Here is a 23,351-nt window from a genome sequence, read left to right as displayed (position 1 = left end):
ACTGCCGTGGCCAGATTGTCGCTATCGTTCAGTTGCTGAGTCATGTCTGACTCTTTTGTGGTCCCATGGACTGCAGCCTGCCAGGCTCCTCTGTCCGTGGGATTTCCCAGGCAAGAATACTGGAGTGGCTTCCCATTTCCTTCTCCAGGGGATCTTCCCGATCCAGGGATCGAACTCACGTCTTCTGCAATGGCAGGAGGATTCTTCACCCTTGAGCCACCTGGGAAGCCCTGTGGCCACATTACCACCACTCAGATGTCCTCTCCTTTCCTTTCCCAGTTTGAGGGGCTCCATCCACCCCCTTCCCTTTCTCCTATTCTCATTGAGGCTCTGGGCTCAGCCCAGGGAGTCCTTTTCAGCGTAGGACCTCTGAGATTAAAGGGAGTACGGGCCCGTGAGGCTGGAGACCACTTCTTTCTCACACCTCATCTCTGGCTCAGGGTTTCTTGGCAGAGACATCCCTGGATCATTCTCTCCTTCTCCGTTCAGAGATCCTCCTTTTTTTTTTCCTCTCCTCATCACCTGGTTTTCTTTGATTTTCTGCTCACCATCAAAAGTTTCTCCCTTTACCCACCCTCCTCTCCTATAGCCCTCTCTCCCCAGAAACTCCATCAGGATGTCTTAAATACCTGAACAGCAGATGCATTTTGTTACCATGATTCTTTTTTTTTTTTACGTAATAACTCCCAAGAACTACTTTGGGTCAGGCCCCTGGCTCATGTTTCTCTGGAGCCCATGAGTGGGAAGCAAAGGAGAGGGATGTACGTGAATGGAGAGCTGACAGCAGTGTTGGAAAGTTTCCTGGGGAGGACAGCACTTGGGTCTTCCTTCCCTGAACCTACAGGAACACGGAATAAGGGTTCGGACACACCTGGTCTCTGGGGGCCTGTCTCTCAGTACCCTAGCTCTTACCAGTTCTCACTGGGAGTAAAAATCCTCTTAAATTTAAAAAGAGCTGGCTGTACCTGCTTCACGAATGTAAGGAGAGAGACAGGGACCTGCCGTCGCCCTGGGAGACTGGTCGGATCATTCATCTCTGGGACTTGAAGGAGGGGGAGAGGAATAGAGGTCAAGCCCCGTGTTCTATTTCTCTCTCACCTGCCTGGCTTCCCTGCACCGCTCAGTCTCAGGGAGGCAGGAGACGGAGACCCCTCAGTGGAAGGGATGGGGCTCCCCCACTGCCAGGGGTGTGACAGGAGGGGACATTTCTGGCTCTGATCCCCGAAAGCATCACCAGCTTGAGCACCCGGTGTTGCTAGAGTCTCCCGGGTGGTGTGCAGCCAGGGTGCTAGTCTCCACTCAGACAGCTCCGTGTTTTTAGTCCCCTGAGGAGTCACACAAAATCCTGTCTGTTGCTGTTGTTCAGTCTCTATGTCGCGTCCAATTCTTCACGACCCCATAGACTGCAGCACGTTGGGCTCCCCTGTCCTTCACCATCTCCCAGAGTTCACTCAAATCCATGCCCATTGAGTTGATGATGCTATCCAACCATCTCATCCTCTGCCACCCTCTTCTCCTTTTGCCTGTAATTTCCCCCAGTATCAGGGCTTCCTTGGACGCTCAGATGGTAAAGTATCTGCCTGCAGTGCAGGAGACCCAGGTTCGATCCCTGGGTTGGGAAGATCCTCTGGAAGAGGAAATGGCAACCCACTCCAGTATTCTTGGCCTGGAAAATCTCATGGACAGAGGAGCCTCGTGGGCTACAGTCCATGGGGTCAGAAAGAGTTGGACACGATCGAGCGACTAACATTTCACTAAAATACTCTCTAGACATTTTTTTAATGCTTCATCCAATTCTTCAGTAATAAGAGACTCCTTCAAAATATATGTAAAAATTGCATAGTTAAAAAATTACAATTATTAAATAGAAAAAGCTTTTTTCCAGATTATTTATATATTCCTCTCTCCCTACCCACACACCCTCACGTCACCACCACCACTTCCTAGTGGTGGTGAGGAATTGTGAGGGCCAACCACAAGCAGATCACGTGGGTTTCTGGCTTCTAGAAACAAACTTCAGCCCAGCAGCAGGGGTTCTGTGGGCAATTTTGGTCTAGATTTCCAAACAAGCATTGCACAGGCAGACCCTGGAAACCTAGCCTGTTCCTGCACAAGCCTGCCTCTGTGTATAAAGGAGTAACTGTTTGTGAGAAGGCTCTGTGGACTACAGAGTTCTTTACAGGTCCATTCTGACCATCTCATGTGTGTGTGATGAATGAGGGACAGGGTTGGAGTAGAGTCTCGCTTGGAATGCCAGCTGCCCTCAGACCTCCCTGGGGTGAAGCCAGGCTAGTGGGCAGGAGGGGACAGGGGTGGTTCACTCCCCATCGTTCCCTGCAGAAAGAGCCAGACTGCTCTTCTCTGCAGTGTGAGAGACAACACAGGGGGCTGGTGGAGCAATTGCTTTCTCTCGAAATTTTAAACTCAGCTGTAAAACCAAGTTGGCGGCATGAGAGCCTGGTTTATACCTGCGTGTCTCGTCTCCCTCAGGGCCCTCTTGGTGCATGATGAGAATCCGAGAAGACCTCATTTTATTATGCTTTCCTTTATCACACTTCACAGATGTTGCTTTTTAAAAAAAAAAAAAAACAACAAAGGTTTGTGACAATTCTGCATTGTCAGATGATGGTTACCATTTTTTAGCAATTTGGCAATCAAGTCTTTTTTTAATGAATGTATGTAGTGTTTTTTAGACGTAAATAGACTACAGTACAGTGTAAATATACATTTTTATATGCACTGGGAAACAGAAAAAAAATTCACGTGACTCGCTTTATTGCGATATTCGCTTTGTTGTAGTGGTCTGGAAACAAACCCACAGTATCCCTGAGGTATGCCTGTAACAGTATCTGTACACACCTCTGTGAGTATGAAGCTATTCCAAACAGGCAAATAGGCATTTAGTCTGATGGAGTTTTGATGCATTGCTCAAACATGAACCATGAGAAGAGGAATCATTTCTCAAAATGCTAAGCTTGAAAATGGTTTTAATAAGTTCTAGCATTTCATAAATTGTCTCAGTCTGATATCATATCCTAAGACTGTGGACGGTTCTTAATATTTTGAGTTTTACTTAACCTCTGTGGAGATACTCTTAAAACTGTCAAGTGTAGATCTGGAACTAATGCAAATTTATAAGCGCTACAGGGCAAAAACTGGTGGAGAGATTTATGGGTTTAGTTTCCTCATCTCAGGGCTTCCCACGTGGCTCAGTGGTAAAGAATCCGCATGTCATATGGGAGACCTGGGTACGATCCCTGTGTTGGGAAGATTCCCTGAAGAAGGGAAAGGCTACCCACTCCAGTATTCTGGCCCAGAGAATTCCATGGACTGTATGGCCCATGGGGTCGCAAAGAGTTGGACAAGACTACGCGACTTTCACTTCACTTCTCAGGCTAACATAAAGTAGTGGATTTTAAAAGTCTACTTTGAGACCCCTCATAGACGCTTCCAGACAGAAGCTTGTGCCCTTTGCAGCTGTTCTTATGGTGTGGGACTTGGTTGGCAGTGCTGACTTAGGAAGGCATGCCTGCTATGCTAAAATTCTTGCTGCACCCACGTAAATAAGCAGGCCAAATTCAGGGACACCAGCCCTCATTTGGAATAAGAATTTTCTCCTTTGAGGGAGATCAAGATGGCAGAGTAGGAGGGTGCTGAGTTTACCTGCCCCCACCCCCCGCCAAGAACACGTCAAAAATACAACTCCTTGTGGAGCAACCCAGGGTAGATAAGCTCTTCTACAGCCAAGTCTGTAAAGAAAACAATTCTGGAGTCTGGCAGGGAGGAGAAGCAATCTGATTGACACCTGCACCCTTGGTGGGAGACCCAGAAGAGGAGGGGGCTGGTGTCATGGGCTTAGGGATTCTCCCGGAGGAGTGAGGGATTTGAGCTGCACCCCAACTCATGGTCTAGCACCAGGAAGATGGGTCCCCTTGGCTGGTTGGTTTTTTTTTTTAATATTTTATTTTTGTTAGTGGTTTTGTTGATTTGCAATTTACCATTCTATGCAAAATTCAATACTAACTTAATTATCTTTAGTCATTACCTGAGAATCAGTTTTTAAAAAAACTATTAAATCCTATTAAAGCAACACTAATGACATTCTGTCAGCTTCAAATTGACTGACTCACCACATCATTACACACAGTCTTCCTGCATCTGCAGTCTGTTTGTGGAATGGTATAGCTTGAAAATAACAAATCACTGTGGTCTCTGGAATTGAAAATGTTAGTAGAGAGGTAACTCACATACCAGAACACAAATGATGCTGGAATGCTTAGATGCATCTGATTCTATATTAGCTAAGTGTCAGCCACACTTTTGTATCCCCTTAGCAGGTCTGAAAGCCAGTGGGGCTGAGGGGAGGCTGTGAAACACTGAGAGCCCTACTCTTAAAGAGCAAAGTGGTGGCTAATACGCCATCCCAACGAGGCAGCAGCCTGGAAACTGACCAGGGAGAAGGCAACCTTGGCCAGCACTCTGTTGCTACCCACATTTAGGAGGAGCAAAGCTACTCCGGGGCAGTGACTGACATTGCTGGTGAGACAGAAACCAGCCCAGAAGTGAGGCACCAACGTCTTTAGCCTGACCCAGCCTCTCACCAGGGAAAAAAGGTGAAACCAGCATAGAGTTGTGGCCTCCAGCCCTTGGGGCACTAGTGGTAAAGAACTCCTCCAGTGCAGGAGACATAAGAGACATGGGTTCAATCCCTGGGTTGGGAAGATCCCCTGGAGAAGGGAAACAACTCACTCCAGTGTTCTGGCCTGGAGAATCCCATGGATAGAGGAGCCTGAGAGACTACAGTCCATGGAGTCGCAAGGAGCTGGACATGACTGAAGAGACTTAGCATGCGTGCACACAAGCCCTGAGCCCCTGATGTGTCCCAAACCAAGGCGAAGACTGCCATCTCACTCATTCACACACACACGGGGCTGTGCCTGGCTCTGGCTGTAGCCCCTCCATCTCCAGCCCCACCTCCCACCAAGGTGATGACTCTCAGAGCATCTCGGGGGGAAATGGGACCCACACTCGCTTCCAGTCCAGCTGTCCCACCAAAGCCACCGGGCACACCTAGGCTGGGTAGGGATGCTTCCACACAAGGACACGCCTTCAAGACCAGGATAGGTAACTGATTCACCTGATTTCATAGAGACAGAGCAAGTTAAACACAATGAGGAGGTAGGAGTATCAGAGGAAAGAACAAGGGAAAAAACCTGTAAGAACTCTAAAGAATAATCTTCCTTTGAGATTATGATCATAACAGAGAGAGAGTGGGGAGACTGTCAGGAAAGAGGGACAGACGGCGTCTCCTCCAGGGTCGTAGTTTCCCCAGGGTTGTCTTCACCGCTCACGGTCTTTAAGCTATTTTACCACTCTAAGTCATAGAAAACTGATAATAATGCAAACTTTTTAGGCATAGAAATGCAAATTAGTTGTGTCTAGTAGAATGCAATTGCTTATTGACCTGTTTGGTATCTATTTGTAAATTAATTTCATCTTTCCTTATCTGCTCGCGAATGCAGTACTTTGAACCAGCTACAGGATTTGACTGTTTTTTTAATAAGTTAAGATTTTTGATGTGTTAAAAAAGTGCAAGTACAGGACAGTGCTATGGTATGCAACAGTTTCTGTAAAACAATATATATATATATATTTATTTATGTTTGTATGTATGATGCTTAGTTGCTCAGTCACGCCCAACTCATTGTGATACTTTGGACTATAGCCCACCAGGCTCCTCTGTGGGACTTTTCAGGCAAGAATCCTTGAGTGGGTTGCCCTTTTCCCTCTCTCGGGGATCTTCCCAACACAGGGATCAAACCCACATCTCCTGCGTCCCCTGCATTAGATTCTTTCATGTGCTGAGCCATCGGGGAAGCCCTGTTTGTATATATATACACATATAAAATATATAAAACTTGGAGAAAATAAATTTGATTATACATACATAAAAACAGAATCTAAATAATAGGAGTTATCTACTGGGGCTGGCAAACTAAACAGGTGGGAGATAGGTGAAATGGACACTCTTCATCTTCTTTATATTTTATTTTTAAATCATGTGATATACTTACAGTATTTTAAAACTTTTTAATGTATGGGAATTCAAGCTCATCAAACAAAGCCCTTGTCCCTTGATAAATATCTTAATGTTTAGCTCTGCATTTCCTGAATTCTAGTTAATATTAGTCGAAACGAGTTCTGCAACTGGATATGACAGAGAGAACTGAGGCAAAGCCATGACTCCTAATGACAAATGAATATTTCAGTGTCAATGAGAACAAAATTAAATGAACATGAAACAATATGAGAAAATAATCAAGAATGATCGATAAATGACTTTGTTAGAATATTTGTTTTAGTTCTATGCCTTTGGTTCTGTGCATCTTTAAATGAAATATACAGGGTTGAAACAAAAGACAAGATAATTGGAGGTTTGAGAAACCAACTCTTTGAGGAAATACTAAAATAAGTGGGTTGATTAAATTGGAAAAACCAGAGTGGGGCAAAAAACCATTTGTCTGTAAATATATACTGAACACAGCAGGAATGTTTGGATACAGCTATCCTGTGTTTTGCATAAACTGGGCTTAAGGCAAGGGGAATTTTAGTTTATTATTAAGAAACATCATGATTGAAAGCTACACATCAATAAGAAAAGTTTCAAGTCCCCTTCCCTAATTTTTTAATTTTTTTGCTAGGTAGGTGAGCAGTAAGATTCTAAGTCTTAGAAGCTGAACTGTGTCCTTTTTGTTTTGGGTTGTTTTTTTTTTTCCTCCAGCCTTATAAACTCTGCCTGGGGGACAGAATTGGATTGAAGCTTTGTCTTTCAAAGACAAAATCCAGGCAAGATCCAAATGATTCAGTATTAACTCAGTGTTAGCTGGGTTCATTTTTCCTCTTTCTAATTCATATTGTTGATTTTTAGACATTCTGGTCTTTGCTCTAACCGGTCTAAACCTTTAATTTCATTCAGGTGTTGGAAAAGGCAATGGACACGATCTAAAAGTACAAATAATAATGCAACGAAAGACTGTCTTTTTCTGTTCTGCTTCCAAAAACTGTAGGGTAAGAGAAAGCACGTGAGCTGAAAAGTCTGGTGTTTGTTTTAAATCTCAAATTGGCACACTGATCTCCCCAAACCATTTATCACCATAGGGAAAGGCCGTGTTGCTTTCTGGTTACCATCCAACTTGGTGTCCCTGAGTTTGGATGTGAGTCAGGTGTTAAAATGATTGTTCAATATTGTTTTCAGGGTGTTTTCCAGAATACACTTTTGGTTCAGAGTGGTGCTTTGCCCTTCACTTTTCCACAGATGCTAAGCATGTTCCCAGAAACCTATCAGAGTTTTAAATTCATGCCTCTGGTCACTTTTAGCCATGTCCTGTTCTTGTTGGTCATTGTATTATATGGCACTGATTCTGAAATTTCAATGCCCATGAAAATCACCTGCTTCCATATCTTGGCAATTGTAAATAATGCTGCTATGAACATAGGGGTGCATGTATCTTTTTTAATTAATGGGTTTTTTTTTCCAGATATATACCAAGAAGTAGATTGCTGGGTCATAGTTTTATATTTTTGTTTTTTTGAGAAACCTCCATACTGTTTGCACAGTGGCTGCATCAATTTAATTTTCCAACAGTTTCTAAAGTTTCACTTTTCTCCACGTCCTCACCAACATTTGTTGTTTGTCATCTTGATGATAGCCATTCTGATGGGTTTGAGATGATAGCTCATTGTGGTTTTAGTTTGTATTTATCTGGTAGTTAACAATGTTGAGCATCTTTTCGTGTGCCTGTTGGACATCTGGATGTCCGCTGGAAAAATGTCTATTCAGATCTTCTGCCCACGTTTTAATTAGGTTGCTTGTTTTGGTTTCTTGTTTAATGTTGCAGGAGCTGCTTATATATTTCAGATATTAACACTTTATCAGTCAAATCATTTGCAAATATTTTTTCCATTTTGGTTGTCTCTGTATTGTTGATAGTGTGCTTTGCTGTGCAAGAGCATGTATGTTCGGAGAAGGCAATGGCACCCCACTCCAGTACTCTTGCCTGGAAAATCCCATGGATGGAGGAGCCTGGTAGGCTGCAGTCCATGGGGTCGCGAAGAGTCGGATACGACTGAGCAACTTCCCTTTCACTTTTCACTTTCATGCATTGGAGAAGGAAATGGCAACCCACTCCAGTGTTCTTGCCTGGAGAATCCCAGGGACGGGGGAGCCTGGTGGGCTGCCGTCTATGGGGTCACACAGAGTCGGACACGACTGAAGCGAATTAGCAGCAGCAGCAGCAGCAGCAGTAGCAGCAGCATGTATGTTTAATTAGGTCCCATTCATTCATTTTTGCTCGTTTCCTTTCATTTAAGAGACAGATCCAAGGAATTCAAAGAATTATTGCCACAATTTACATCAGAGTGTTCAGCCTGTGTTTTCCTCTAGGAGTTTTATAGTATCAGGTCTTACATTTAGATTTTAATCCATTCTGAGTTTATTTTTGTACAGGGTGTTAGAAAATGTTCATTTACACATAGCTGTTCTACGGCCTTTGTTTTGAAGTGTATTTTGTCTGATATAAGTATTGCTACTATCAGTGATTGTATTTAGCGCTAATTGGCTCTTTTTAATATCTCTTTTTGAAGTTCTTACTGTGTTCATTCTTCTTTCAAGTCTGAATTTCCTTATGGGCACGACTTTGAATACTTTATCAGGTTGATCCCTTAAGTCCATTTTGTTGGTTCTTTTTCTGAGGTCTTGTCTTTTTTCTCTCATTTGGGACATATTCCCATCTCCTTATTTTCCCTGACTCTGAGTTTGTTTCTATGTATTAGGTGGATCACCGACATCAGGTTTTGAAGAAGTGGACTTAGGTAGAGGGTTTCCTATGGGACTGAGAAGAGCAATCCTGGCTCGTCACCAGAGCCAGGGATGTTTTTAGCGTGGGCTGCATGTGCCCACCTGTTGTGTAGCACCACTGTGGCTGCAGACACACGAGTGGATGGTGCTGGCCCCCAGGCTGGCTGCCTATGAGGCCTGGCCTGCTGCAGGTTCACTGGTGGGCAGGGAGGGCCTCAGTGTGGCTGGCTTGGTGCCCAGCCACAACAGTTGCAGATACAGTTGTGATGAGATGAGCTTGGTCCCTTAGGGTGGGAGGTGCTTTGGAGGACTGGCCCCTAGGGTGAGCACGTGGGGCAGGGCGGGTCTGCAAGAGAACATCGGGGTGGGGTGCATGGTGCTAGCCAGGTAGTTGGCAGACGCTTGAAGTGGCATCCGCCACGCTGGGCCAGCTAGGTGGAGGGGGAATTTTTTACACGATGCCTGCCAGCACTTTGTTCTCCAGAGGAAGCTTCTGCCCCTGTGGCACTCACCCTGAAGTTTATACACGTACTTCACATATGGCCAGGGCCCCTTTCGAAGTACAGCCTCCGCACTGGGGCTCCTCGTGAGGGAGTTTGTGCACGTGGCCTTTAACACATTATCGACTGGGGGATTTCTGCAGAGAACTAATGCCTGTGGCCGGTGATTTGCCATGTAAGTGAATATTGAAACATCTCTGATCAATAACATCTGGGAAGCAGAAGACGTATTATTGCGTCTCTGGTCAGAAGAGCAGGAGTTTCATTTCCCACCGCCCTCCTGCGCGCCTGGATATAACCCCTACTGGTTTTTGGAACCAGATGTTCTGGGGGCTCATCTTCCCCAGAGCTGGGGTGCCTGATGAGAGGGCCTCGAACCCCTCCTCTCCACAGGGAGAACTTCCACCTCGGTGAGCCCCCGCCCACTTGTGGGTAGTAGTCAAGCCGGGTGTACAGGTCTCCTAAGACCACCCATCTCTGCCCTGATGTCTCAGCGTGGTTTTCTCTTCATATCTGCAGTTGTAGCAGAGTTGTCCTGCTAGTCTTGAGGTCATTTGCAGAGTCGTCCCATAGGTAGCTGTAGTTTTGGTGTGTCTGTGGGGGCCGGTGAGCTGGGCACCCTCCTCCTCCACCATCTTGATCCTGCCTCGGTGCTCCTCTTCACCGACACACATCCTTCCATGCCCAGCTCAGCGTCTGCCTCCTCAGGGAAGCACTCTCATTCTTCACCTCCTGTTAACCTTCCTGAAGCCCACAATGGCACCCTCAGTCTTTATCTTCCAGCTTGACACGTGATTACCTGCCATTCTGCTATTGTTCCTTGCGTGCTTAACTCCCTGAAGCATCATCAGAGTCTACACCTCCTTTTGTAATTTTTTTCACAGGACCGAGCACAGACCTTTCCCACTATGGGTGCCATCCTCACCGAAGGGTGTATCAAGAACAAAGAAATAGTATAGCATCAAAGTCATTCATTCCAGAAACTTGGCCTATCCTTGGTTATTCCATCTAACTGTTTGCTACAGACAAGGCCAATAATCCCATCAGCAAATACATCTTTTATAAAATGTGACCCGTTAGGCATTGCTTTTTGAATGTGCATACTAGCTTTAAAATTGAACTTCTAATGTATCCTCAACATATGAAAATCAGATGATAGACATTCAACCGTAATGTTAACTTGGTTGAAGTCTAATGGAAAACTGGACACTTTACAACAGTGCTGCACCATAACCTTCAATCACATTGGCCTATTAAAAATGTAAACAACAGTATTGCAATTTTAAAGATTACTATTTATACATGTAGTCACTGAGCTACAAGACAAGAGTACTTGATTAAATATTAGAAGCTTCAATAAGTGAACATGAACTTCATTGTCTCATTATCAGGTTGATAATTCTGAATTCTATGTGTTCATCCAGATATTTCATGATGCTGAAACAGACAGAGTAATCATCTTGCTCTCTAACTGCCCACCTCTGTATGATGAAGTAAAAGTGAAATTTTTGTCTTCTTCGGTGAGTAATCAAGAAATACCCTATGCTGTTCATCTCATCTAGTCTTGTGAATGATTCCGCTTTGGGATTTCCGTGACTATAATTCCCAATAAGCGAGATGACAGGCAATGTCAACCCCAAGTTGGGGAGGGGAAGAAAACAAGTCAGAATACTAGAAAGAATTTTTTAAAATCAGAAAATATGTAAGGAAACCCTTTTTGCTTATTTTCTAAATTCTATACAATTTGCATGTGTTCATTTTTGAGTAAGAAAAAAATACAAAAACCAGGATGTTAAAAACAAAACAATGTATATTTTACTACATAGCAGTGATCATATTTTTGCTTTGTATCTTTAAAACACATTTCTCCCCATAACTTATAAAACACTTTAACAGGAGGGAGGTTTTGCTTTCCTCGGAATTGATGTATAATTCATTTAAAATAGTATATTTAATCCAATATTTATGAAATATAATGTCTGCCACTGCCATTACATTATCATGAGGGTACAATTATGTTGACCAGTTAGCAAATGTCTGATTATTCTGTATATGGCAATAATCTGTATATAGTAAACTTCTAAGCCTCAATTGCTAGTTCATTTTCCTATAATATCATCAACCAGAACTGCCAACAGATAACTGTGTTGCTCAATTTAAAGCTTATTTCCTTCATCCCCCAGTTGCTCCCTGTTGGGGGAGAACTGACCAAGTTTGAAGTGGTAAATGTGTTGAAGCAAGTGACCTGGAAATTTCCCCCTGAGTAATGGAGCCAGCCTGAGTTCTCTTCATCAGTGGTCTCTAAGCAGAAGTGCTAATGTGGGGATGTTGGTTTCATCTGGCCTTTGTCATTTTCAGGCCCATGAGATGAAAGCTGTTTTGGAAATTCTAGCTATTTCTATCATCATTATCGATAGCGGTTAATTATCTAATGTAGCTGTTCTTTGTAAAAATGGATGATACACTGGGGCAGAAATCCGCATAGTCCTTAGTAGCTTCTGTTTGGCACTATCCAAACCAGATTAAAATACCAGTGTCTAAATTTATAAATATCTATCATAGAGAAAATACATTTCCTTGAAAATTTTGCTGGAAACGACAAGAGAAAGGAACGGTAATCTCTTAAAGTCTCCTCCTAGGTGTCTTGAGTATAATGTTGACTAGAAGTGCTGCATTTTAATAACTACCACTATTTGATGAACACACAAATGAAGGAAGAAATTTTAATCCCTCTGAAATGACTATTTTTCACAGTTACATGGATACTGAGAACTAATCGTTTTAAACCATGTCTTTTTAGGCTCTTCCTAAATACTACGACAACTGTGCATTCTTCTTCTGGTTCCATATGTCTTTTATACAAAATAACAGGTATGGCCGAGGCATAATCCAGTAGGAACGGCTTAGTCTCCAATGACTACATAAGGGGTAATGACAAGCCTTTATTTTAAAGTTATCTTACTTGGCTGTCTTGGGTCTTAACTGTGGCACACAGGCTTAGTTGCCACCTGTGGGACTGCTCCGTGGCGTGTGGGATCTTAGTTCCCCGACCAAAGATCGAACCTGCATTTTAAGGCAGGTTCTTAACCACTGTGCCACCAGGGAAGTCTCTGACAAGTCTTTTGCTAATTACTCAAACCCAGTTTATAGATACCAAAAATTCTTTAAAATCCCCGTTTTTACTGCCTTATTTATTGTGATCTGGTTATTTTTAAAAATAGGGCTATTCTTGAGATCCACTGATGCATTATCCTCAAGATCCATGCCGTAGGACTGCTATAAAACATCCTGTAACCAGATCTTGACTGGTAACAAGTCCTTCCCGTGAAAGTTCAATATGAGTCTGTTTAGCACCTCAAATATGGCAGGTCCTCAGTACATGCTGATTTACTGATGACCAACCAATACCATATTCTACACCATAGTAAGGCATCACCCAGGGAGGCTTTGGCTAGTTTAAAAGCTGGCTGACACACTTCTATTTTACACTTCTAGATTTAGGGCAGAAGTTATAATCCACAGTAAGCACTGATGAAGACAGCTTAAAAAAAATTATGAATAGTCTCCCATAAAAAATGTTCTAATAATTGGATAATCTATTGATTTGAAGATTATGCCAAAGAACCCCTATCATATCTGAACCTCATTCCTACATCTAGAAGTCCCCCACTTCTCTTGTCCTTGGTGCTGAAAGTTTGGGATTGGTGTCACCATCCCATCCCATCCCAGGAAAAACAATATACAAAATATCGTACAGGAGTTTTGAAGAAGTGGTTGTGATTATATATGGCCTGAGTTGATAGTTCTCTTGACATACAATTCTAGCTTTTTCTTCAAATGTGGATGCCCTCTCATCCCACCTCAAGTTCCAGGAAGGCAACAATACACCTACAATGCACACACACACTTAGTGGATTTCGATAGAATGAGCTTTAGATGTGATGGAACTTTACCGATTTTTTCCACTTGGATGTGCTTGCGATCAGTCGTGTCCAATTTTCTGCAACCCCATGCACTGTATAACCCACCAGGCTCCTCTGTCCGTGGGATTCTCTAGGCATGAATACTGGAGTGGGTTGCCATTCCCTTCTCCAGGGAATATTCCCAACCCAGAGATCGAAGTGTCTTTTAAATTATGAAGTGGGCATTTTGGATGCATTAAGTTTCGTAATACAAACAGCTTCACCCAGTAGTATGGAAATCTAAAATGTTAAATTTCCTGGCTGACCAAGTCTCCTGCACTGGCCAGCAGATTCTTTACTACAGACCCACCAGGGAAGCCCCCCTGGTTCACAGATGGAAAACTTTGAGTCATAACACGAGCAAAATCCCTCAAAATCAACATCTGGGTGGAATTCCATTTGGTGCTACTTCTGCAAAGCGGTTCTTGCTGAGGGACAGTTTTTTCCTTTAAGACACCATGGTTGTATTAGAGAGGCAACAAATGCCATCATGTTTCTCCTCGCTTTTATATAGTTCAAGATTTAACATTTAGATTTCTGTACTACTGGGTGAAGCTGTTTGTATTACAAGACTTAATTCATCCAGAATGCCCACTTCATGATTTAAAAAGACACTTGTTTATACTGGGTTTTAATACACATCCAGTCTAATTTGTCCCATAACAATTTATTAAATACAGATGTTAATTCCAAAGGCAATATTAAAAGAATCAGTGACACACTGTTACTCAACGTTACTATACTTTTGTCTCTAATAGAGTTGAGCTTAGAAAGCTAACTAGATGCAGAGGAGCTGAGACTGATGGTGGCCAGCGAGGCTTTAAAACAAGGGTGCCTTACAGCATGGCTTTTCTGTTAGCCCTAAAATAAAATGTAAAAAAAAATTTTTTTTCTCTCTTCTAGGCTTTATCTTTCAAGAAGTGAATTGGATAATCCCCATAAAATAAAAGCATGGAAAACTTACAGTCAGGAGTTTGCAGTCGAGGTATATTTTGATGACATTTAAGTTGTTCCTGGTATCTAAGTACAGTTCCCCTTCTAGACTAGAATCATGTTCTTCCCAATCCTTGCTACATATTTATCTTTTAAATCTATGTCCTTGCTGATATGCTTATATTTATAGACATGTACATATGTTCTTGAGAAATCTATTAAATATATACAAGACTGTCAATGGCAGTATTTTCTTTGGAAGGACTATACATCACATCACAGTTTTCATCTGTATTAAGTCTGAAACAGTACACGGAACATTAGTTATGACTTTTAAGAAATAAAACTTTCCTACCAAAATAAGATTTAAAGACTGCAGTTTCCCCTAATACTGTGGGTTTGTTTCATTTACTTATATATTTCTGGACAAGTATTTATTCCCTGCTTTGTTTTACATCTGTAATGTCAGATGTTAGAAGGTAATTTCTTTCCTCTATTTGACTTACAAACTGTTAACAATGATCAGAATGGCAGCAAAAACTATTTTAAAACTCAAAGTTCACACCAGCAGCCTCCCATCCCCAACAGGGGAAGTGAAGTGGATAATCGCTTTTTTTTTTTTTTACACTCCAAGCACCACACAGATTTCGGCAAGCTTCCTTTAATTGTACACAGGGCATCAAGGGAGGGTAAAAGAATTTTCAGTAACCTCTGCTTTTGTCCGTCATTACTGAAGTCAAAGGGAACTTTTGCCTAGAGCAATCTAGATTTTTAAATCCACCACCCCCGCCCCCAACCAGCTTCACCCAAGCTTAGAAAACTTTGAAGTAAGGTCAAGTTTTCATTATAGACACTGGTTAGCCGTGTCCACAGGGAATCACTATTTTCTCTTTGGTTCAGTTCAGTTGCTCAGTTGTGTCCGATTGTTTGTGACCCCACGAACCACAGCACGCCTCCCTGTCCATCACCAATTCCCGGAGTTTACTCAAACTCATGTCCATTGAGTCGGTGTTGCCATCCAACCACCTCATCCTCTGTCATCCCCTTCTCCTCCTGCCCTCAATCTTTCCCAGCATCAGGGTCTTTTCCAATGAGTCAGCTCTTCGCATCAGGGGCCCAAAGTATTGGAGCTTCAGCTTCAGCATCAGTCCTTCCAATGTACCAGGTGCTATTTTATTCTAAGTACCTTCACTGCCGTAACTGTTCTTGAAAGCAGTTCTACGCTGGCTTTATTATCTGAGCAATTTTCCTTTTACTGGCAAGGCTCTCAACAATCTAGCCCAGGTTGAATTTATCAGGAGATGAAAGGAGCACTCGTGAGCACCTGCGCCTCTGCTAAAACACAGAACACCCATTCCTGGAAAACCTGACACTGCTAAAAGTGTGAAAGTGTGTGTCAGTCACGTCCGACTTTTTGCAACCTCATGGATGCAAAAAGTCGACCCCTTTTGGTGACCCCCTGCCAGGTTCCTCTGTCCATGGGGATTCTTAGGCAGGAATACTGGAGTGGGTTGCCATGCCTTCCTCCAGGGGATCTTCCCGACCCAGGGTTGGAACCCAGGTCTCCCACATTGCAGGCAGATTCTTTACCATCTGAGCCACAAATAAGGTTTGGGGGGCTGGGGCAGACCACTCCAATGAAGCAGTGTCGGAACAGCACACTGACCACCCAGGCTGGCAGCCCCAGTCAGTATTTGAGGGAGACTAGACCATCGGTTTACAGAGGAGGGCTGGTGGGTGCCAACCAAGCAGAGATGGGAGGAGACCTCTGAGCTGCCACGTGGTGGCGTGGAAGGCCCTGTAGGTGCTTATTTTCCCCTCAAAACAGCCCACAAAGGGTCCTGGCTGCCAGTGCAGCTGCCCAGCCAGAAAAATGATCATCCTCCCCTCTCCCTCCCCCCAATGCCCTGCCCCCTTGGAGGAACCGATCTTGGAGGAAAAGGCTTTGAAATTCCTTCTACGTTATGTCTCCATTATTCCCTGTAGTTTGGGTTACAGAAATGTTTAAGGACAGGTTATTTCTTTTGAAATTCCTGTAGCTGTCATCTGCAGGAGGAAGATCAGCTGGCAGGCTTAGGTGGATGAGGTGAAAAGTGAGGCGAGTAAGATCTAGCTTTAATACTGGCAAAAGTTGGGAAACCCCAATTTTTCAGAATCTTGATTTTTGAAATAGAGGCAATTACAGTTGGGGGTTTTTCTCCCCTAACCCTCCAAAGTGCATCAAAATTTCTGGCAACTGTGAGCGGTCACCTAATACTGCTTTTGCTCATAAAGAGAACTTGCTCATGGCCACCTGCAGGCCTGCTTTCCTAGAACCCAGTGCTAATAATTTGTTGAACAACTTGAGAAATTTATAGAATATCAGAACGATATTGGTTTTCTTGAATAGGATTTACTGACCTGGAGGGACTTCCCTGGCAGTCCAGTGATTTAGACTCCACACTTCCAATGCAAGGGACGCATGTTCAATCCCTGGTCAGGGAACTAAAAGCCCACGAGCTGCGCGGTGTGGCCAAAAAGAATTTACTGACCTGGAACAGAACTATCCAAACTTGTATCAAGAAGTTTATTTTAAAAAATAGCATAGCATCCTGGAAAATCAATCACATCACATCCACAGCCTGGTGGAGGGAAAGTAATTTTTGTGGGCCAAGTTTCATCACTGCAGTGTATAGATAACATGGATTTTTATCAGTAGTTGTTTTACATCAGGAATTTTGTTGACAAAGAACAATGCTAATTGCAATAAAACCACCACCTTGAAATATCACCATACATGACTCAAGCATTCCTGATGGTTCTTTGCATGTATGTACTTAAATCATATAGTCACCTATTAGGCAAATAATTTAATGACTGAACACAAGAATTTCTTTAAACATAGTATTTCAAGCTACTATATTTTTGTCTGGAGTACACATCTGAAATGGTACAAACTGTACCTAAATACTGAACCATGAGTTAAGCGAATAGAATGAAACAAACAAACACACAATTCTGACTTAAAGTTCCCATTCCTTACTCCCATTCACTCTTAACTTGCCTCAGACGGTTTCTGTTGAAGAAATTCAGTTACATCTTTGCAGGACAACACAGGAGAAGTAGTACTGCCAGTGGGCTCTGGAAGAAGCCTCTTCTTGGGGGAACCAGTCCCCTTTGTTATTTTGGCTTCAGTCCAGGCCTGTCTAGATGAAGCACTACTCAGTAGCTACTGACCATTTAAATATGGAGAAAAGGTAGGTAGAAAAATGCTTTTCAAGACCAGGCATAACACGAACCCACTGGGCACAACGCTGAGCATCCTGCCTTCCTGACCTCCTGGCTTCCAGCAGGTGGCTAGAGTCACCACCGAGGCTTCAGGGAGAACAAAAAGCTTGCAGAAACTAGAGGTTTCCCACAGGGACAGACATACGGCTGAGGACTGTTACTAACAACACAGCAGCCGCTGAGGCCGATTAAGACCTTTTTATCAGAGCCCTGGGTGGTCCTGGGACCGGGCGGGGCAGCTCCCTTACACCAGACGGCAGAGAATAGCTGCCCCTCCCAAGTCTGTAGAAACCCAAAGAACTAGGGTTCGTGAGTAGTGCAGACAAACGGCATAGTTTAATAAAATGACTTGTTTCATTGATCAAGTCACACACCAGAGACCACGTCGCTGAAATTCACGACGGCCAGAGGCCCACGTCAAAAGGCTCTCATGCTGGAAAAGCCTGACCAGGAGTGAGGGATCCTGAGACAAAAAATTCAGCCCAGCTCACCTAACACCCCTCACGGGAGGGCAAGTCCTAAGGATGTTTGAGAGGAGAGCGCTTCGCCCAGGAGCAGCCTATCCCCCAGATGCAGAGCCAGGGCCTGGCTGGGCTTCCGCAGTCGGCTCCCTGGAGCGGCTTCTGATTGGCGGAAGCAAAGGAGGGCATGGCCCAAAACGGAAAGAGAGTCCAATAGAATCCCTGGAACCCCACCCAGGCCAGGACCCAGAGACAGAAAGCAGCTCAAGGAAGCTGTCAGCCACCAGCTTCACCGAGCACCACGGTGGTGGTGGCGGCGGCGCCGTCCCCTCAGCCCCTTCCTCTAGCTCAAGCCCAGCAAAGGGGAGTCCCTTGGGAGAGGAGGGAGGAGAAGCCGGCCCCGGGCTGCTTCTCAAAGGCTCCGGACCACACCCAGCCCTATGTCGGGGCGCAGAATGTGGTCCTACCTGGAAGATGATTGGCACTATTTTCACAGAGGAGCATCCTAGGAGAATCCAGCATGCTTCCTCTGAAACGTCAGTCAAGAACGTGAAAGCCACACCAGTATGCGGTACATTCTCCTTTTTAAAAATCTAGAAGGACATCTTAAGTTTTCAAGCACCACAGGAAAACGTTTTAAAAACTGTACCCACTTAGTATAGTGTACGTGCTACGCAGATTTTTTTTTTTTAAAGAGACCCTAGATCTAGACTGGATTACGCATGTATAACCATCCTCATGAAACATGGTTACCTCAGGTTTTTTTTTTCTTTCTGATGCTATCTGAGATAAAACATGGAGCTACACTGTGCTTCACTCATGACACATAACCATCTAAACTGCATGGACACATACAGGTTTATGCAAATACCCTTGATATAGTTCTACTCAGCCCTCCAGATTAGGTATACCTCGGACCAGCAGCCCACCTACCCTGCATGTCCCACCATGGACAAGAGCAGCAATTTTTCTATTTCAATACAATTATGGGCAGAAATTATATGCTATAAAATAGAGGCTCTTCTATAAAGTTTAAGGTAGAAGAATGGAAGACAAAAAAATAATAATAATAATTTTCATGAAATCAAAATAACTCCACATTGGTCTTGTACTCTTTGAAACCCTGAGATGAACTGCAGTCCTCAAATGCCTGCACTTGGATTGAGGTTCGCTGCAACACTTCAGTATGCTTCGAACTGGTTCATCATCAACTTCCTGCTGTATTCATAGGCCAAGAAGAGGGCCCCATTGGCAGGGAACGCACGAATCAAGGTAGGTTTCAGTCCAGAATATAAGGCCGGTACTCCTAGAAGACAAAAGGGTGATCAAAGACTGAGATCCTTTCCCCCTCTTCTCGCAGATATCCCATGAACCCACACAGCATGGATATTTTTACACTTACAAATCCAGACAATAGAGCTAAAACCCAACAGTTATGGAGCAGGTTTCCCTGGGCTAATGGAACTAAACAGTCTAGTGGAAACAAGGGCAAGGGCAGGTCTCCCAGTAAAGCTGGCGAATATTCACCAATCCCGTGCCTGTTAACTCCTAGTAGATGGATGTGGCAGAGCGGGGCCACATGGGCCAACAGAAGGCAACCAGCGTCACAGATGGCAGCGGCTCTGCAGCTTCACGTGGGGGCGAGGACCATGAGGCAGTGGGCCAGGAGTAAGATCATGAATGAAGTCAGAAATCTGAGCAGTATCAGGTTTCTAGTATCAGTACTGCCCAAGGCGGTTCTGAAGATCCAATCAGATAAAGGAGGTGTGAGTACTTTGTAAAACTATGAAGTGTAATGCAAATTGAAAAGGGGTTACTGGGGACTTCCCTGGTGGTCTAGTGGCTAACCTTGCTCCCACTGCAGGGGGCCCAGGTTTGATCCCTGGTCAGAGAATGAGATCCCACATGCCGCAACTAAAGATTCTGCATGTCGCAATGAAGACTGAGGATCTCACATGCTGCAACTGAGACCGGTGCAGCCAACTAAAAAAACAAACGGGGTTACTATTAGTAATAGACGTCTTGTGCTCTATCTGGGGTTAAATCAGTTTTTGCATCTTTACTGTGCTCGCTCTCAAGATGTGCACGTGCCAAGTTTTAAGATGCACAGTAAATGCCAGAAGGACAGGTCTTTACTCACTAGTAGCATAAAATCGACTTTACACAACCGCTACTTTCAAAAGTCTTTATCCTCCTGTATAACCAAAACCTGATAGCAAATAACCTTCCGAAACGGCTTAGTGCCTTTCTCATTCCAGAAGTCTTAGCATTAAGGATGCACACTGTTTGAAATGTCTTAGCAATTCCATTAGAGCTCAGCTTCTGATAATATTGCTTAGAACAAGTGGTGCTAACTTCGAAACATCCGTCCTCTTAGACAAAAGTATATACTTTAAAAATTCCCTCTAGGCTATTTGGAAAAAAAAATCCTGGCCTAGAGGTTCGGAGTCAGGAACTTGAAACATTCTTGAGAATAATGAAAGAACCTAAAGAAAGGGGTTTGAAAACAAATTCACAAGTGTGGGTTATATACACAGTTAGAAAAGGTTATGAGGTGGGGGAAACAGCCATTATCCATGTGGTCAACCTCAGCAAGACTAGCAGCGAAATGACCGCTCTCTGTACACACCACCTCTGGTTCGGCCAATGGCAGACTCACCTTCATTTTTCACGATGCTTATAAAGGTTCCGATAAATCCTGCCTGTTTTCCAGACATGGAAAGAACTTGAATCCTGGACTTGATACAATCCACTGGGTAAACAGCAAGCCACAGGCAGATTCCACCAAATCCACCACTTAACATCAAGGGGACAGGGCCTAGAGGAGAAAATGAGCAAACGGTATTTTGTCTTGAGCACAGGGGATGTGACATTTTCAGAGGTCAGGGCAGCAGGGACTGCAGGTGGGTGTAATTACCAGCGCCGAAGCTGCGGAGCATAGTTCTCTGGGGCAACGATCTAAGAACACAGGGTCCTTGTGATAGCCTGGGGGCATCCCTCATGATGCCAGGGGCAGGGGCAGCTCCAGGGAGGGTCAGATTTAGGCTGGTCACCGTGGCCCTCCTGCCCTGTCCTCCAGAGGCCTGCCCCCCACCCCTAACCAGAACCATCAGGCCCAACAGCATGGCAACACCCTGCCACAAGGAGTAAGAACAGAGGCCACGGAAACACAGGCTGCATCTTTTTCAACTTTCTCTTAAGTATTTTAATATATTAATACCCTACAGCCCTGATTCTCCCTTTATCATGAAAATCTGAAGTTATCGTATTAAACATGACAGTTAAGCCTGGGAGCACGACGATCCTCAGAACAGGTCCAAAACCCTGAATGGAGGTGTTTAAGAAAAAAATGTAATCACCCACGAGCCAAGCATTGGGTCAAGCCACTAATGAGGATACACGAGAAGGAAGGACCCTTCTCATTGCTCTCAAAATATTATCTATCAAGGGGACTTCCCTGGTGGTCTGGTGGTTAAGATTTCACCTCCCGTTGCAGAGGGGCTTGGCTTTGATCCCTGGTCAGAGAGATAAGATCCTACATGCTTGCTGCACGGCCAAAAAAACCAAAACACAAAACAAGCAATGTTGTAACAAATTCAATAAAGATTTTAAAAAAAATGGTCCACATCAAAAAAAATCTTTGGGGGGAAAAAAAAAAACAACAACACTATCAAGATTTACTACTAAGTTTAAGCTTATTCAGAGATTCTTTACAGGTGATTTCCCCCAGGAAAAATGATGTCTGTAATCTTCCTTAAAATGGGCCCAGAGAGAATGCACAAATGGTATTCCAGTAAAATAAGTTTGGGAAGTCTTGCTGCAGTCCCTGCCTTGAGGAAATTACCTAGGTGGGAGGAAGGTGCTAGTTACCACCTGCCACCACGGTTACTCCCTGGCATCCAGAGGCGCCTTGGGCCAGGCGGACCCACCACAAGGGGGCGCCGTGCACAGATTCCATAGCAACCACCACCACCCGGATACTTTGGCCACCAGATGCGAAGAGCTAATTTATTTGAAAAGAGCCTGATGCTGGGAAGGGAATCCCTGCTGGCTCAGACGGTAAAGCGTCTGCCCACAATGTGGGAGACCCAGGTTCGATCCCTGGGTTGGCAAGATCCCCTGGAGAAGGAAATGGCAACCCTCTCCAGTACTCTTGCCTAGAAAATTCCATGGATAGAGGAGCCTGGTGGGCTACAATCCATGAGGTCGCAAAGAGTGGGGCATGACTGAGCAACTTCACTTCTTTGATGCTGGGAAAGATTGAGGGCAGGAGGAGAAGGGGATGACAGAGGATGAGATGGCTGGATGGCATCACCGACTCAATGGATGTGAGTTTGGGTAGACTCTGGAAGTTGGTGATGGACAGGGAGGCCTGGCGTGCTGCGGTTCATGGGGTCGCAAAGAGTCGGACATGACTGAGTGACTGAACTGAACTGAACCACCACCAGGAAGCCAACACTTCAAACCCACCTGTGGTCCTCACCAACAGGCTTACCTAATTCGTCTTTCGATCTCCCCGAGGCAAAAAATGACCGGCTCAGTTCATAGCCACCAAAAAACAAGAAGTAGCCTGGTACTTCTCGAAGTAAAGTACTTGAGAGTCCATGGTAGAAGCCCAAGGGGCCGTCCTTCCTAAAGACAGTCTTCACGACAGACCAGACTGTGCTGGGTGGAGACATAGGGTGACAGACAGTTAGGAAACATTCACACCCATCCTGTAGGCCTGACGGAGCTCTGACCACCAAGCAGCTCGTTTTATAAACAGAGCTACCAGAATTCCAGCCCTAAAAGGCTTCTGTGGGAAAGAAATCTCTCAGATACAATTATTTTATAACAAGTTTATTTCATCACTTGAGCTAGTCCATGTAAAGATATTTTATTAAAATGAATGCATATATTTCTAGAAATCATTATCAAAGATCTAAAAGAGCCAATTACACCCATTTTTTCAATAGTGAGTAAGTGAAACTACAATGAGATTGTCCAAACTCAGCGAGAATAAAATAGCATTGTTCATGCCCAGTCGCCTTACCGCCCTCGATTTCTATCTCCTCAGCCTTTCTTTTGAGCGGGTATGTTTTGAGTGAATTGGTTGTTCAGGTGTTTAGGGTTTTGTTTTGCTTCCATCCAGGGAAGTGAGTAAGGAGCCTTACATGTTACTTAAAGGCAAGAACAAAAGAAATTCCAAGAGCTGAACTACATCAGGCTAGATGCACCCAGCATTCAGTTCTTACAGAGGCAGGTGTGTAAGAATTGTTTACTTGAAGCAGATCAGGGCCTGAGGCAGCCAGAACATGGCACTCTGTGCAGGCTCTTCTTCCTGACGGTGTCGGGGGTGGGCAGGCCTGTTCCTGATAGCACCAGAAACCAA

At 44.2% G+C, this 23,351-nt stretch overlaps 2 protein-coding genes across 5 annotated transcripts in view; one reads left to right on the top strand and one right to left on the bottom strand.

Moving 5' to 3' along the window:
* The window catches only part of LOC102184634 (phosphatidylinositol 3,4,5-trisphosphate 3-phosphatase TPTE2-like), a 39,372-nt gene extending 24,167 nt beyond the window's left edge, over window positions 1–15,205 (top strand). For 2 of the 3 annotated variants that reach the window (XM_013968294.2, XM_013968293.2), the window contains 4 exons: window positions 6,989–7,068; window positions 10,782–10,877; window positions 12,158–12,228; window positions 14,223–15,205. In XM_013968294.2, coding sequence (XP_013823748.1) covers window positions 6,989–7,068; window positions 10,782–10,877; window positions 12,158–12,228; window positions 14,223–14,325 — 350 coding nt within the window. In that variant the 3' untranslated portion in view covers window positions 14,326–15,205. Of the gene's footprint in view, window positions 1–6,976; window positions 7,069–10,781; window positions 10,878–12,157; window positions 12,229–14,222 lie in introns of all 3 variants that reach the window. The other variant, XM_013968292.2, reaches the window with a different exon arrangement.
* The window catches only part of SLC25A15 (solute carrier family 25 member 15), a 31,761-nt gene continuing 25,169 nt past the window's right edge, over window positions 16,760–23,351 (bottom strand). For both annotated transcript variants that reach the window (XM_018056688.1, XM_018056687.1), the window contains exons 5-7: window positions 22,476–22,645; window positions 20,640–20,798; window positions 16,760–19,286 (exon numbers count right to left, since the gene is read on the bottom strand). In XM_018056688.1, the coding sequence (XP_017912177.1) occupies window positions 19,162–19,286; window positions 20,640–20,798; window positions 22,476–22,645 (454 nt within the window). In that variant the 3' untranslated portion in view covers window positions 16,760–19,161. The remainder of the gene's footprint in view (window positions 19,287–20,639; window positions 20,799–22,475; window positions 22,646–23,351) is intronic.

Source organism: Capra hircus, chromosome 12 (genome assembly GCF_001704415.2).
Source record: "Capra hircus breed San Clemente chromosome 12, ASM170441v1, whole genome shotgun sequence".
Lineage (NCBI taxonomy): Eukaryota > Metazoa > Chordata > Mammalia > Artiodactyla > Bovidae > Capra > Capra hircus.
Note: the sequence above shows the minus strand (reverse complement) of the source record. Positions and strands in the feature narration are given on the sequence as shown.